Here is a 17075-nt window from a genome sequence, read left to right as displayed (position 1 = left end):
TGCTGGGAGCGTTAACTGGGGTCATGTGTGTACAGAACCCACTGGCACACAAGAGGACTGCAGGTTACAGGCGCTGTCGCTGTGGTTTCCATCATCACCACGATGTTGCAGGTGACTTCGCTTACACGTGTGAGAATCTGACCACATCTGGGAACAGATCTGTCATGCAGTTTGTAGGTTTTAGGAAAGATCTGTTCCCTGCCTCACATGGCGGGCAAGAATCTGAGCCTGGGTGCGCCCCTGTGGGACACCACTCTAACCCTCTCTGCTGCTCAGCATTTCTTCACCTCTGCAACCTGCTGCACAAGGGGTAACGTGGTGGGGGTACGGGGGTCTCCTGCAGTAATCGAGAGGCTCTGTTCAGCCAAAGGCACTTCAGATCAGGCATAGTTCTGTTGGATTTTCTGCTAATGTTAATGACATTCCACCAACCACCTGGTCCTTTGAGTCACCAAGAATATTACCTGGTAACCCTATGTGATTTAAATAACATAGTGACTTCTGACACTCTGTAGCCCATCTTCCCTGTTGCCAAAACAGATGAAATAGAAGCCACCCAGGACAGAATAACTCAGCAAGATGCCTAAGTAGAAATACACATCAGTGAAGAGGAAGGTGCTGGAAGGGGGATGTAGGCTTTGGTTCCCAAGTTGACCACTGACTGGAAAGAAGTGCTTGATGGGCCCCTGTGTTTAGCATCTCAAATAATGCACCTGAAGTCAGAAAGGAGGGCAGTGCCGGACCTAGACTCCAGTGACAGGGCAGCAGGTCACCCTGCACGTAGACTTCTTGGGCTGAAAGCCAGGAAAGAAGATGCTAATGGGACCAGCAACCTCTCACGCTCACTCATAGTTCCTGGGCACATGGGCCGTTTCAAAGACAGCTCGCCTTCAAACTCAGTTCTCATCTGGGGAAGGATTCAATCTAGTGACAAGCAGTTATGAGATTAATAACTTAAAGATCAATTAATAACAAGCAGGGACTAGTCTTGCAGAGCACAAAGTCTAAAGGGAGAGATAAATGTGATTTTTTTTTTTTTTTTTTTTTTTGAGACAGAGTCTCACTCTGTCGCCCAGGCTGGAATGCAGTGGCACAATCTCATCTCAGCTCACTGCAACCTCCGCCTCCCAGGTTCAAGCGATTCTTGTGTCTCAGCCTCCTGAGTAGCTGGGATTATAGGCGCGCACCACCACACCTGGCTAATTTTTGTATTTTTAGTAGAGACGGGGTTTCGCCATGTTGGTCAGGCTGGTCTCAAACTTCTGACCTCGTGATCTGCCCGCCTCGGCCTCCCAAAGTGCTAGGATTACAGGCGTAAGTTACTGTGCCCGGCCAGAAATGTAAATTTTTTTAAAAAGAGGAAGAAGGAAGAAGGAAGCTAAGTTGATGCCAGGAGCTCAGATGGTGGCCAAGTGGCAGAGGGTGTGGGGAGCTGGAGCCATCGGGCAGTCACAGAAGGTGATGTCTGGGCTGTTAGGCAGGAGCAAAAGGCCTCTCCGGAGGAAGGTGGAGCGTGGACACAAGGCAGACTGAGGCAGGGAGAGTAGGTAGAAAGCTGTCCCAATATCCCAGAGGACTGGGTGTGGAGGGGAGACCTGAGGGAGAGGCCAGTGGGGACAGGACAGGTTTAGGGTGGGCAGGTGTGAGTCCTCTGTAGGCTGAGGGGCAAGAGCCACCACAGGTAGAAGGAATAAATGCAGGTTCAAGGGGCTGGAGAGAGCAGATGTGCAGGAGGAACTGGCCTGCAGCAGAGGGGTGCACCTCTTCATTCACTCACACGTTCACTCAGTCACATCTGTCGAGTCTCTGTTAGTTGCCAAACACCATGCTAGATCCTGAGGGCCATGTGGTTTCAAAGCCTGTGGTCTGTAGGGGCAGCAGGCAGGCAAACAGGCCGGTGCAGTGTCGAGTGCTTTGGGGAATTCTACAGACCGATTATTAGCAGCACCTCCGCTCTCTTTCTCAAAGTACGCTAGTTTGGGCAATAAACATAGGGCCACCAGAGCACTAGGTGAACAGGGAAGAGGGCGCTCAACGGGAAAGGCTCCAGGGCAGCACAAGTCCCAGCAGTGCCCTGGCTAGTGGGAGAGGGACACAGATGCAAGTCTCTTCTATCCAAGGAAGACTCCGGGAAGAGCTGAAAGAGGTGGTCAAACACTAGTTGTTTTCATACATGTGAAGACACAAAGGGCGGCTCATTCACACGGGGGATCTGCTTCAAGCAGGGGCAGGGCGTGTACAGGGGAGATGTGGCTAAGGGCACCCTGGGATGCAGGAGCACCCCCACAGCCAGGACTCCTTCCCACCTCCCCAGGCCCAGCGTACAAGTACTGGGCTGAGTGGGCACCCATCACAGTGTTCTGGAAAACACTCCTGAGGTCGTAAGGGTGGCAGGGCCAACTCAGAGGGTCCAGAGGAGAAAAGCATTTGCAGCGGAAGCTTTGTGGAACAAAACAGAAAGCCATCTAGGAAAGAAGAGGCAAGTGATGACCAGCCTGGTCTGTGGTAGAGGGCAAAGGATCCAGTGAGGAGTGGCCAAGCAGCGGCCTGGGGCAGCGGGGCGCACCCAGCAGATGGAGCATGGAGCTAAGGCCACCAGTGAGGGAGCTTTCCAGCTGGCAGGCCAGGGTACTATAGTGACGTATCCTTGAGGTTCCAGGGCCAGGCAGCTGGAAAGGAACATGAGCAGTTCAGACTCTGCCCCATGGCTAGTGGAGCGTGGAGACGATCTAGAGATCATGAAGACCCCAGGTGAGAGGGATGGGGGAGCAGGAGGGTGGAGAGGAAAGGCAGATTTCTGTATCATTGGCTGACAGAGCAATGCTATTAAACAATGCCCTGGGTACACGCTCCTGATAGACTGCAGTTAAACTCTGAGAGTATTCAACTCAAAAGAAAAATCTCAGGCCTGGCGCGGTGGTGCACGCCCATAATCCCAGCACTTTGAGAGGCTGAGGCGGGCGGATCACTTGAGGTCAGGAGTTTGAGACCAGCTGGGCCAACATGGCGAAACCCCGTCTCTACTAAAAATACAAAAATTAGCCAGGCATGGTGCTGTACACCTGTAATCCCAGCTACTTGGGAGGCCAGAGCAGGAGAATCACTTGAGCCTGGGAGGCAGGGGTTGCAGTGAGCCAAGCTCATGCCACTGCACTCCAGCCTGGGTGACGAGCAAGACTCTGTTTCAAAAAATAAATAAATAAAAAAGAAAAAAGTCTCAGCAGACAGTTGTCTGTCCATGGAGGTACAGGCTGCCTCTATCTGTCTTCTTCACCACCCAGAACCAACCATGCCCTGGCCACCCATGTGGAGACTGGGGGTGCGGGGCAGGACTGAATCCAAACCACGACACAGTGGAGGATGTGGGAAGCCCTTCGGGAACCCGCAGCCAGAGCTCAGCCACTGAACACAAAGAGAGGACACAGGCTTGACGGACTGGCCCCTGTAGTGCACCATTCTCTAATTTTGTTCAATCTCAGAAAATATTACAGTGAAAAAGTGTGGTGGGGAGGGGCAAACTCTCCCCCTTCTTCAAAGGGGCACCTGTTCTGTGATTCAAGCACCTGCCTTCCTACTGCTGGACTAACAGGGCCTATACACTGTAACCCTGATGCATTTTCCACACGCCTTTCTACCACCTCTACGTGGAAACAGGGAAAAGGGCTGACACCCCAACCCCCATATCTGCAGGTAAAGTAGTTTATAAGATGAAGGGCCAAGCACTGGAGCACATAGCATTTTATGTACCTCATCAGTACGAGACAGAAGTGCTAAGACTTTTTAACTTTAACCCAGCAAACATCATCAGAGTTGGTGTATGGGTGGAAACTCCTGGAACATGAATGCAAAGGATTGAACCCTGACAGGAGAGGGCAGAAGACGGTCAGTATGGTAAGTTAATATCTACCATTAACACAGTTTCATACCACCATCTTTACTTGGAAAAAAAGGCAAACTCTCTCATTCATGAAAAGAAAAACAAAAAGATACCTGAGGTCTCATCCGTGGATTCCATCGCACATAATAGTTTACCCACAATTCCAAATGACTCAGACTGGCAACAGGATATAACACGTGGTTTTCGTAATTCACAAAGAAGGGATTAGAAAACTCGTCTAGCTGGCTATTGATATACGACCATAAAGATATCGTCTTTGTATATACATCCTGAAAAACAAAAAAGGACATTGGAAATAAACTTTTCTTCATATCATCAAGAATTAGTATTACACCGAGAAAAGGACTTGAATAATGAAGTGAATTCAAATGCTGAAAAATTCATGAACATTTACTAGGTCCCAGCCCCACCTTCTTCCCACTCATGGCAGGATGAAATGAAAACACACTGCTTGCTGTCTTGCAAAAACAGATTGCTGAAGTTAGGTAGCATCCGACAACTGTGTCTATGGAAAGGCAGAGTGAGAACCTTCTAACAACCACGGGATGATAGGACCCACCAATAACAAATATGATTTTAAATTCTGGTGTAAGGTTTGCTTTTGTAGGCTGGGCACAGTAGCTCAAGCCTATAAGGCCAGCACTTTGGGAGGCCACATTGCGAGGACTGCTTGAGGCAGGAGTTTGAGACTAGCCTGGGCAACACAGTGAGACTTTGTCTCTACAAAAAAAATAAATTTAAAGATTAGCCAAGTATAGTCCCAGCTCCTCAGGAGGCTGACGTGGCAGAATTGCTTGAGGCCAGGAGTTTGAGGCTGTAGTGAGCTATGATTGTGCCGCTGTACTCCAGCCTGGGCAATAGAGCAAGACCCTGCCTCTAAAAGAAAATAGAGCTTTTGTGACTCCTTTTTTTTTTTTTTTTTTTTTTTTTGAGATGGAGTCTCACTCTGTCACCCAGGCTGGAGTGCAGTGGCATGATCTCAGCTCACTGCAATGTCTGCCTCCCGGGTTCAAGCAATTTTCCTGCCTCAGCCTCCCGAGTAGCTGGGGACTACAGGCGCACGCCACCATGCCCGGCTAATTTTTGTATTTTTTGGTGGAGATGGGGATTCACTGTGTTGCCCAGGCTGGTTTCGAACTCTTGACCTCAAGTGATCCTCCCACCTTGGCCTCCCAGAGTGCTAGGATTACAGGCGTGAGCCACCACACCACCTGGCTGTGACTCTTAATATTGAGAAATGAGAACAGATTTTACAGTTAAGATTCCTTGTGCTGGAAAATCATAGCTATCTGGAGGAAAATGTGCTGTGGTGCAGGCTGGAGAAGCTTTATAAAGACAAGTAAATATATCACTAAGCTATCTCTTCTTCCCCTAATTTTGTAGTACACTATTCAGAAACACTGTACCTACTTGCATTGCTCATCTGAACAAAAACACCCAAATGTGCAGGCATGGTGAGGCAGGTAAATATTAAACAATGGATCAAGCACAATGACAAAGTCAAATGAGAAAATGGCAAGGCCAACAGCATTTTCTCCCATTCTGCTGCTGACTTCCCATGAGCTAGCTAAATACAGGAACGTTCAATTAGGACCATTTCAATTTTTATACATTTATTTATTTATAAGAGAAACACCAACAAAAATTCAAAGGATCTGGAATAGCTAAAATAATCCTGAAAAAGAACAAAGTAGGACTCATACTTCCCATTTTCAAAACTTACCACAAAGCTACAGTAATCAATGCCAGCGGTGCTGGCGTAAGGACAGACATGCAGATCAATGGAACAGAATAGAAAGCACAGAAATGAACTCTCTGACATTTACGGTCAACTGATCTTCAACAAGGTTGGCGAGAAAATTGAATGAGGGAAAGAAAATCTTTCCAACAAATGGTGCTGGGACAGCTAGATAGCCAACACACAAAAGAATGAAGTTGGATCCTTAATTCACACTGTATACAAACGTTACCTCAAAACAGATCACAGACCTAAATGTAAGACCTAAAAGTATAAAGCTCTTAGAAGAAAACAGGAGCAAATCTTCATGACTTTGGGTTAAGCAATGGTTTCTTAGATGATACCAAAAGTGTAAGCAGCAAGAGAAAAAATAGATAAATTGCACTTCATCAAAATTAAAAACTTTTGTGCTTCAAAGAACACCATGAAGAAAGTAAAAAAAACAACCCATAGAGTGGGATAAAATTTTTGCAAATCATGTATCTTATAAGGGACTTGAATATATAAACAATGTATAAGGAACTCTTACAACTCCATAATAAAAAGGACAAACACCACAATTTTAAAATGAACTAAGGAGCTGAATACACATTCTCCACAGAAGACATGCAAATGGCCAATAAGCACATGGAGATATGCTCAACATCATTAGTCGCTGGGGAAATGCAAATCTAAAACCACAACATACCACTTCCCACTTACTAGGATGGCTATAATTTTTTTAAAAAGGAAAATAGTAAGCGTTGGTGAAATGTGGAGAAATTGGAAGCCTCAGACATTGCTCGTGTGTGCAACTGCTTTGGAAAACAATCTGGCGGTTCCTCAATAGGTTAAACATAGTTGCCACATGACCCGGCAATTCCACTCGTAGGTATAAATGAATGAAGGCGTATGTCCACATAAAAACTTGCACATGAATAGTTATAGTAGCATTATTCCTAAAAACCAAAATGTGGAAACAACCCAAATTTCTATCAACCAATGAATGGATAAACAAAATGTGGTCTATCCATATAATGGAATATTGCTCAGCCATAAAAAGGATGTATTGGTGCATAGATGAACCTTGAAAACATTATGCTAAGCAAAGGAAGACAGTCATATAAGTTCACCTATTGTATAATTCCATTTCTATGAAATGTCCAGAATAGGCAAATCCGTAGAGACAGAAAGCAGATTGATGGTTGCTAGGGGATAGGGGTGGGGGAAATGGGAAGTGACTGCTACCGAGTATGCCATTTCTTTTGGGGGTGACAGAAATTTTATAAACTTAGGCCAGGCACAGTGGCTTACACCTATAATCCCAGCACTTTGGGAGGCCGAGGCAGGAGCATCACTTGAGGCCAGGAGTTTGAGACCAGCCTGGGCAACATAGCAAGACCCCACTCGCTAAAAAAATAGAAATAAAGAAATTTTATGAAATTAAATATTGATGATGGCTGCACAATATGTGAATATGCTAGAACCATAAAATTGTACACTTTAGATGGGTGAATTTTATGGTAAATTATGTATCAAGAGAGCTCATTTTTATAAGAATGAATTTTGCACTCCCCCTCTCAAAAAAAAAAAAAAACAAGATAAAACCATGGTTAAAATTCTACATATGAACTTCATTCTTCTGCTTCTGATTTTATTTGTTTTAAATAGCTCTGAGATATAATTCACGTAACATAAAACTCACTCTTTTAAAAACTGTTTTTCTTTTTATTAGGAGGTTAACAAGTCCCCATCACACTGGGCCCGCAGGAGTGTGGATTTTACTCTAACTGCAGTGGGAAGCAGGGGAGAGGCACATGATCAGATTTCAGTTACTGAATGCTCACTCTGCTTGCTATGTTTAGAATGGACTACCGAAGGTCAGAAAGAGAATGAGGGAAGCCCATTCCTGGGTTTCTGCCTTAGTCCAGATGTGACACAGTAGGAGCGTGAGACAGTAAGGGCTTGAGCTAGGCTTATAGCTGTAAGGCAGTTAAGAAGTGGCAGATTAAGAATATACTTTGGGCCAATAATCCTAGCACTTTGGGAGGCTGAGACGGGAAGATCACCTGAGGTCAGGAGTTTGAGACCAGCCTGCCCAACATGGTGAAACCCTGTCTCTACTAAACATACAAAAAATTAGCCAGGCGTGGTGGCGGGTGCCTATAATCCCAGCTACTCGGGAGGCTGCGGCAGGAGAATGGCTTGAATGTGGTAGGCGGAGCTTGCAGTGAGCTGAGATCGCGCCACTGCACTACATCCCGGGCAACAAGAGCAAAACGCCGTCAAAAAGAAAAAAAAAAGAAAGAAAGAAAGAAAAAGAATATACTTTGGGACAAGGCCAGCAGCATTCACCAGGGGACTGGATGTGGTAGCTAGGGTGAGGGTGAGGGAGGGGTGAAAGGTGACTCCCGTGTATTTGGCCTCGGCATCTGGATGGCCAGTGGTGCTGTGTACTGAGATGCAAAAGAGCAGGGGAGGAGCAGGAAAAGGCATTTAGGTCCCTGAGGCGAGACAAAGTCACTTAGAAAGACAGAACAAGAATCGAGGAGAGAAGAGGACCTGGGACTGGGCCCAGGTGACTCCAACTTTAGAGACTGGTTAAAATGGCAGCCAGTCAAGGAGACCGAGCAGGGGAGGCCGACGAGGCAGGACCAGGTGGGGTCACAGAATGAGGGCGCTGTCAACTGTGGGGAGGCTGCTGAGAGAGGGGGAGGCAGGCGTTACTGACAGACTGTTTTCTCCTGAATTCTATACTGTCCTAACATACTCGGCTCACAGGCAGTGGTCCTTGTCTATTAACAGGACCATATACTCCTTAAGCTGCCTTTTTCCAATGCCTTCTCACTTTTGACCACGTCTCTCTTTTATCCCACACTGAGGAAAAAAGAAAGAAATGATATGTAACTCTGAGAAGTTTGGTAACTGCTTCTTTACTACTTTGATGTAAAAAAGTGTTAGCTTGCTACCTAAAGTGGGCCTTTTGGCTAATCAGCAGACTCCATTTCCAAGGCCTTCAAGTACCATCTGGCTACCACCACAGAGGATGAAAAGCAGAATCCCACGGTTTTGGAGTTGGTGCAGCGGAGACTACATGAACTCAGAGTCAGGAGGTCCAGGGTCTAGCACTCATCTACTCTTGAGAGAGCCACAGGCTCGCTGGGTCCCAGCCCCCCATGCCTAGAAAGGAAGGAGTTTGTGTTAGACACATGCGGTGGGGCTGGCCAGAACCCTGGGAGGGCATTTACAGTCAGCAAAAGCACCAGAGCGCAGTCCTCCCTCCCCTCAGCCCTCCTACAGTGGCACTTCCGAGGAGAGGTGCCTGAACCACAGGGAAAGCAACAGACAAGGATGCAGCATACTCACCTCTTTGAATCGCTGCTGTTCACAGTTGCACAAAAAGGTCCCAAAAAGACAGCTATAAAGGTGATCCAAAATTGTAATCAAGAATAGCTCATTAAACTCGAATGCTGAAGGAAACTTAAATGAAGAGAAAAATAAGGTTTAGTCATAGAGTCCAATTTCTAAAAGTAATATTACTTTTTTATGAAAGACAGCGAAACTACAACTTGGAATATAGTCAAAGATTTAAAGGAAGACTGAGCCCATGTAAAGTTCAACTACCTACAGTTTTAGGTCCAAACTTATAGATCTGGCTGAGAAACAACCAGCAGCAACTAAATTTATTGTACTCAATGCCCAGAAAAGCTTATGTAGCTTCCACTTCTCACCATGGCAGTAGGACAGAGCCCAGACTCACCCTTCTGCCAGAAACATCTAGCAAGCTGGATACAATATAAGAAATGACTGTTTTCAGACACTGGCAACAGGCAGTACTGGACCATGACCCTGAGAGAAGGGAAACAAATGAGGGGAGCCCTCTATTGTGCCAGCTTCCCCGCTGCAGCCACATCCCAGGTCAGGGGTAAGGGGAGCAGTAGATCCAGTTATAACATGTACCCAAAGTGACTCAAGAAGAATAGAAAATCCGAATAGCTCTGCATCTATTAAACAACTCCTAGTTAAGAACCTTCCTACAAAGACAACTCCATGACCATACACCCCTGAATTCTTTTTTTTTTTTTTTTTTTTTTGAGACGGAGTCTCTCTCTGTTCCCCCAGGCTGGAGTGCAATAGCGCCATGGCGCCATCTAGGCTCACTGCAACCTCCGCCTCCCAGGTTCAAGTGATTCTCCTGCCTCAGCCTCCTGAGCAGCTGGGATTACAGGTGCGCACCACCACGCCTGACTAATTTTTGTATTTTTAGTAGAGACGGGGTTTCACCATGTTGGCCAGGCTGGTCTCGAACTCCTGACCTCGTGATCCACTCGCCTCAGCCTCCCAAAGTGCTGGGATTCCAGCACGCCTGACTTCTTACTAGTGTAAATGAGCAAGCTGAACCTGGCAATATATTTTAGAAAGGTAATACAACATGACCAAGTGGGGGTTTACTTTACGAATGTAAGCCTGGCTTAACATATGAAAATATATGTTACAAAACAAATCAATTACTGTAATTCACCATATTGGCAGAGTGAGGAAGCAAAACCACAGATCGTCTTGATTGTTTTAGGTAATTCTTGATGGGGTTTTGCAGAATTCCAATGAAGACTATTACTATTGCCAGCAGGTTCTAGCCAGTAGCTGGCATGTTGTGGCCATGAGATGATCTGGAAGTGATAATAATTACCCTAACAGCAGGCATGTGCTGAGTGCCTACCATGTGCCAGAACTCTAATGTAAAAACACAGTAAAATATTCATCACCTACTCAATGAAGCAAAGCCAAATACCCAGCATACTTGTATTTAAGTCGGTTTACTTAAAAACCTATTCTTCAATCAGGGTGCTGTGTGCACACTATCATGACAAATCTTCACGTCTCCAGAATGATCACATCAGGATCACTGGTAGACAAGTTTATTTTTTAGTTTAGCTTTACTACTAGACTAGCACCAGGCTTTTCAATTAGAACAATGGTCAATCCAGGACTGTCCAAACTCCACCTGAAAACTGTTTTCTTCACCGGGCTATTACATTAGCTGACTTAAGGAATTATGCTCAGATACCGTGGAGTAAGATTTGCTTCTCTCTCCATCTTAAGGATTGCTCTCAGAAACACACAACTCTCTTCTAAGGAATCCCATCAGAATATTACTGCTTCAGAAACCTCTGGAAACTAATTCTGGTGGTTCTTACTGGCATCGTTGTTCTTAGATGAACTAAATCAATGATGTGATGTCTCTGGCTGAAATGCTAACAATATCTACTGGTTAATCCTTTCTTGGAGCCTTTAAGATTGCCCCTTGCAACTCTGACGGTGGCCTCACATTTCAAACGGCTATCTTTCTCTATTTCTCTCTCTCTCTCTCTCTCTCATTCATGCATTTATTTATTTAGATGGGGTCCCACTTTGTTGCCCAGGCTGGAGTGCAGTGGTGCGACTGTGGTTCACTGCAGCCTCAACGTCCCAGGCTCAAGTGATCCCTCCCACTTCAGCCTGCCAAGTAGCTGGGACTACTGCCACAACCCAGCTAGTTTTTTTTTTTGTTTTTTTTTTCGTAGAGACAAGGTCTCCCTATGTTACCTAGGCTGGTCTTGAGCTCCTGATCTCAAGTGATCCTCCCATCTCGGCCTCCTAAAGTGCTGGGATTATAGGCATGAGCTACCATGCCCGGCTCAAATAGCTATGTTTTAACAGGCCAGGCACACTATGTCCAGTTTTCCCAGGACTTCTCTATGCTGCTTAGTTATGCCCTATTCATAAATTATTGGCACCACAGAAGTTGTGAATTATAAGCAAATATATGACATTTTTGTGTACTGAAGCCTTATTAAATCAAGGACAGGAATGAAAGATCCAGGGTTTTGTCCTATATTTTATAATTCTCAAACTTTTAAAAATAAATGTTTACTAAAAGATAGCAAATTATTGACATATTTTCAAGCCATATAAGTGCTATGAACTGAATATCTGTATCCCCCCAAAATTTCTATGTTGAAATTCTAATCCCCAAGGTGTAGTACGAGGAAGTGGGGCCTTTGGGAAGTGATCAGGTCACGAGGGTAGAGCTCTCGTGAATGGGATTAGTGCTCTTCTAAAAGAAGCCCAAGAGAGTTCTCTTGTCGCTTCCATGATGTCAGGTTACAATGAAAAGACAGCTAATCTATGAACCAGGAAGCAAGCCCTCACCAGACACTGAATCTGCTGGGGCCTTGATGTTAGATTTCCCAACCTCCAAAACTGTGAGAAAGAAGTTTCTGTTGTTTATAAACCACCTCATTTATGATATTTTGTTACAGCAGCCCAAACAGACTATGACAATGAGTCTTCATTCCTTGCCCCTGAGCCTGCATTGTAGATCTGGGAGCTTGGAAAGGTGTGTTCTAGAGTCAGTGACAACAAGCCTTATTCTGGTCACTGGGTACCAGATATGGGAGGTCAAAGTGGGCAGGGCTCAGTCCAAGCCCATTGGCACCCATGAAAACTGGAAAACAAAGGCTCCACCTACTCATGTTGGGTCAAGACTGCCATTTATACTCAGGGGCTGTCATGGCATTAAGCTCAACTCAAAAAACAGCTCATTGGGGGAAACAGTAGCAAGTGGAGTAATACAAACGAAAGATTAGGTCGCTGCAATTCATAGTTTGTTTTGGCCTCTTCTCCTGGAAACTGTACCTTTTACCTAAAAGTATGATTTCCGAAAATACATAGCACAGTAATCTATAATAAAATTCTGCACCTCTTTTTTGTTTTAGAGACAGGGTCTCACTCTGTCACCCAGGCTGGAGTGCAGTGGTACAATCATAGTTCACTGTAACCTTGAACTCCTGGACTCAAGCAATCCTCCTGCCTCAGCCGCCCGAGTAACTGGGACTACAGGTGCACACCACCATGCCTGGCTAATTTTTTAATTTTTTTTTTTTGAAGAGATGGGCAGGGGGGTCTCACTATGTTGCCCAGGCTGGTCTTGAATTCCTGGCCTCAAGCGATCCTTCCACCTCAGCCTCCTGAGTCGCTGAGATTATAGGCGTGAGCCACCACACCTGGCCCCAATTCTGCACCTCTTGAGGAACAAAAATATCAATGACTATTAAACCTATCCAGACGAGTAAGGATTGTATTAAACTATGGATATTATAGAGTGTCTTTGGGACTCTAAAGAGTCCTTCAATTATTTTTCCCTTAGTTTCTTTGTTCACATACAGACTAGTTCATTTTATTCTGATATTTCTGACAATTTTATGCTGCATAGCTTACTTAACAGTAGGCAACCCAAAAATAATCTTTCATATGACTGCATCTTATACCTGCTATATATCTCATTCATTTGTTAATGAACTGATAAAGACTAGTCATTGATGTCTGTGCTAATGCATTAACAATGTAATTTTAAAAGAAATTAATTATACACACATTTCACAGACAGAATCTTAGAGCTGTGAGAGCATCTGAAATCTTCTAATTTAAACCCCTTATTTTCTTAAAATCCAATAAAAGCACAAAAATGACATGGCTTAGATATGAAAACAGGCACTAAGCAGTATAAAGAATGGAGGTCAGTTTGAAGATGTTAAAAAATCCACATTTGGGAGGAATAAGCTATTTCACATCCACAAAAATGGTGCTTATCCCTTTAGAAGCACTGCAATTATTTTTTTGTGTTCAACCTTTTTATGGAATTTTTCTAAAATGTGTTTCATACTTTCTTGTCCTAACCTGAACATGACAATCATTTAACTTTGTTATTGGCTCAGCATCAACACAAATAGCAACAGTGCCTGGCTCTATAAAACAGTAAGGCTTCAGGCCAGTCTTCGTGCTTCTGGAGTGTGTTTGCTGCTACCTTTCACCTGCACCATCAGCACACCTACCTCTGGGACCAGCCCCTCTTACCCGGGCCAGCTCTCTAACAGGCTATCTTTAATCACCTGTGACCTGGCCATCAGCTCATGTGAGACCCCAATCAGTTTGTTGAAGCTGGGTGTAAAAGTCAGTGTTAATTTCTAAGTGAGGGCCTGAGGACTCCATGAAATCTACTTTGGCTATTGAGACTCCCTCCCCTTTGTTCCTTATTTCTAAAGGTATGTCTCTGTGCTCCCTTGTCACTGAAAATGTGATCTGTGACCCGCTGGCATCACCTGAGAGCTTATCAGAAATGTGGCATCTCAGGCTCTGCCTCAGCCCCACTGAATCAGAATCTGCATTTCAATAAGAGTCCCAGGGGATTTGTGTGCTCATTAAGGTTTGAGCAGTGTTGGTCTACAGCAATGGTCTCAGAGTTGAGCATCTATCAGCCCCCAGAAGGGCTTGTGGAACCAGAGGGCTGGGCCCCACACCCAGAGCACTGGCAGGTCGTCAGTGAGGCCGAAGATTGGTGTCTCTAACAAGTTCTCCGGACCACATTTGGAGCACTAAGCTAGATCACTGGTTGTCAAACTCATTTGCACATCTGAATCACCTGGGGAACTTTTACACACACCTGAGCCTGTCTCCAGGCTCACAGGAAGAAGGTTCCCAGGGGCTGGCTGTGCGCACTCAAGGTGGAGAGCCATCTTCTGAGTTCTCCAGGTCCTCCTCAGGGCAGAGCTGCTGGGGAGCGGGACAGCACAGGCAGCATCGTGACCATCAACCTTCTTTCTGCCCCAACACACACTGCCATCAGTAACAGTAGCTCTCAGTGGGGAAACAGGCCTAGTATTTCACAGACTTTCTGCAGTAGGGAGGCAGATGTCCTCTGAAAAGGCCCTGGGCTGATGGTGATAAGGCTGCGGGAGGATCAATCAAGAGCAGCAGGGCTGTTGGTAGAATCCCTGCAGATCACCGGCAGTGTCCTGGCTGCTTCCCTTCCCCATGACTGAAGCAGCCAAGGCCAGAGCTCTTGGTGAATGACTAGCAAGAGAAGGCTCAGACCCCGGATCTCAGCCCCCTAACTTGTTCTGTACCCCATAGCCCCACCCTCAGCCAGGCTGTGCAGCAGGCACTGGGGAAACTACTCTCTTTTGCCTCTCTCTCTCTCTGGTTCCAGGTCCATTGCCCTGGCACTGTCTCTTATCATAAGGATAGGAGACCAAACTCAGGTTTAGATGTTGGAGATGAGGGGGAAAACAACAACAACAACAACAACAACAAAACAGTGCAGGAACTATGGCCTTATGGCCTACTTTGAACTGAAGCCAAAGGGCCTGACCAGCTCAAGGGAAGGGGATCCCTAGATGGCTCCCTTGTTTACCAGGGCCCCGCGTGTTGGGGTTTGGGAACTACGCACCAGCTAATAGCAAAATGCTATGCAGCTTCCTCTATGCCATTGGTTCTTGGACACTCATTTCCCTCAGTGACCTTGGGGGTGGGAGAGGCTCTGGACTGGGGCAGAGTGTGGAGATTCCTGGATTGCCTGGTCTAATCCCATGTACTAGCAGTTCATTCCCATCCTCATTTCTAACATCTGGCCAAATCTTAGATGAACTGCTCAGCAGGAGACTGTACTTCCTTAACCTTTTGAAGGGGAGCAAAAGCAGCAGAATCTATAGAGGAGTAGGGCCTTGGTTTGGACCTAGTGGACAAGATGATTGATAAAAACCATTTGCAAAGACAAGTAACTTTTGGTGTGAAATTGGTTGTTTCTAATGTTCTGCTTATATTTCTAAGTGAATTAGAATCAAATTGTGTTAAATAATGGGGTCATATTTTACACAAATTCATCTTGAATGAAACAGCAATAATAGTTTAATCTTTAAGATATATTTAAAGCAAAGACTACATAGAAATATACTTGAAATCTCTCACCTGTCTTGTCATTTGCCAAACACAATCAATAAACTGCAGAAATATAGGAGATCGGTCAGCATCCGCATGGTTGTCATTACCATGGCCCAGTCGCTGAACAGAAACAGAAGGTTAAACGTTTTAACGTATGTTACAGTCCTCTTGAAAGTCACTGTAAGTTGTCCAGTGGTAAGAATCACATCTCATCGGGCCTAATAGAATTCCTGGCACATAACAGGCACTCAAAAATGTCTATCAAATCGAAATGACTTCCATTAGTTTTAGAAAACAAAATTCCAGTTTACAGTATTTTTACATGTTGTTTTATAATTTCTCTTTAATATAGTTGATATCAAGAAAGTATAAGCAACTAGCTAGCAAACTTTTCAGTTAAAATGGTAGGGTCAAGACCAGCCACCACACTAAGTGTACAGTGTCAACGTAGGATGCCAATTAGCAGTTCATAAAGCACATTATGAATGCCATTTTCTCTACAAGTATAAAAACATTTTTTCCATTTTTCAGAAATGTCAGGAAGTCTGAGAATCAAAATAATGATTAGCAATCTACAACTTTTAACCAATTCTTCATGACTCAGAGAATCCCAACAACTCAATCTTGAAATGGTAAAGGTGGGGTCCTTGCTTAAGGCAGTCCAGTATTGTATTTCATATCTTTTGATACTTTATATCAATAGATTCATACCAAAAGGTAAGAGATAGTATTCTCAAATACATAAATAGGATTGCCAAAACACTGAAAATGCCACAAGTAAAAAGACAGCTGAAGGGTGAGGATTCTAAGAGAAGCTTCAAATAATTTGACTATGAGCAAAAGGATGTGGGGGGAAAACTCATTACGAAAATACAAAGCAATCACTTAGAAAGAGCAAAAATACTCTATGAAATTGCCACCTGGAAAGATATGAAAACAAAGAAATGACAAAATCAATATTAACATCTCAGAGTAACAGTGTATTACCTTCTTTTATAACAAAAATTTTAATTGTGGTGAAATACACATGACATATAATTTATCACTTGAACCATTATTTTTATTTTTATTTTTTAGAGACAGGGGCTCACTCTGTGACCCAGGCTGGAGTGCAGTGACACGAGCATAGCCTGCTGCAGCCTCTAACTCCTGGGCTCAAGTGATTCTCCCACTTCAGCCTCCAGAGTGGCTGGGACTATAGGTGTGAGCCACCATGCCCAGCTAATTCTTTATTTTGTAGAGATGGGGGTCTCACTATACTGCCCAGGCTGGTCTTGAACTCCTGACCGCAAGAGATCCTCCCACCTCAGCCTCCCAAAATGCTAAGAATTACAAGCATGAGCCACTGCATCCAATCTCATCTTAATCATTTTTAAGTGTCCAGTTCAGTGGCATCAAGCATACTCATGTTATTATGCAACCATCACCATTTCTAGAACTTGTTAATCTTTCCAAACAGAAACTCTATACCCATTAATCACTAACTCCCCATTCCCCAGCTCCTAGCCCCTGGCAATGGCCATTTTACTTTTTGTCTCTATGAATTTGATTATTCTAGCTTCTTCATATAAGTGGAAACATAAATATTTGTCCTTTTGTGGCTAGCTTATTTTGCTGAGCATGTTTTCTTTTTTTTTTTGAGACGGAGTCTCACTCTGTCGCCCAGGCTGGAGTGCAGTGACGCAATCTTGGCTCACTGCA

The 17075-nt window shown here is 44.7% G+C and overlaps 1 protein-coding gene across 6 annotated transcripts in view; it reads right to left on the bottom strand.

Moving 5' to 3' along the window:
• MTMR1 (myotubularin related protein 1) overlaps window positions 1-17075 on the bottom strand; it is a 73912-nt gene that overhangs the window by 5212 nt on the left and 51625 nt on the right. For all 6 annotated transcript variants that reach the window (XM_054471671.2, XM_054471669.2, XM_054471672.2 and 3 more), the window contains 3 exons: window positions 15402-15494; window positions 8982-9095; window positions 3991-4167 (listed from right to left, as the gene is read on the bottom strand). In XM_054471671.2, coding sequence (XP_054327646.1) covers window positions 3991-4167; window positions 8982-9095; window positions 15402-15494 — 384 coding nt within the window. The remainder of the gene's footprint in view (window positions 1-3990; window positions 4168-8981; window positions 9096-15401; window positions 15495-17075) is intronic.

This window comes from Pongo pygmaeus, chromosome X, assembly GCF_028885625.2.
Source record: "Pongo pygmaeus isolate AG05252 chromosome X, NHGRI_mPonPyg2-v2.0_pri, whole genome shotgun sequence".
In the NCBI taxonomy this organism is placed as follows: domain Eukaryota; kingdom Metazoa; phylum Chordata; class Mammalia; order Primates; family Hominidae; genus Pongo; species Pongo pygmaeus.
This window is presented reverse-complemented; position numbering and strand designations above follow the sequence as displayed.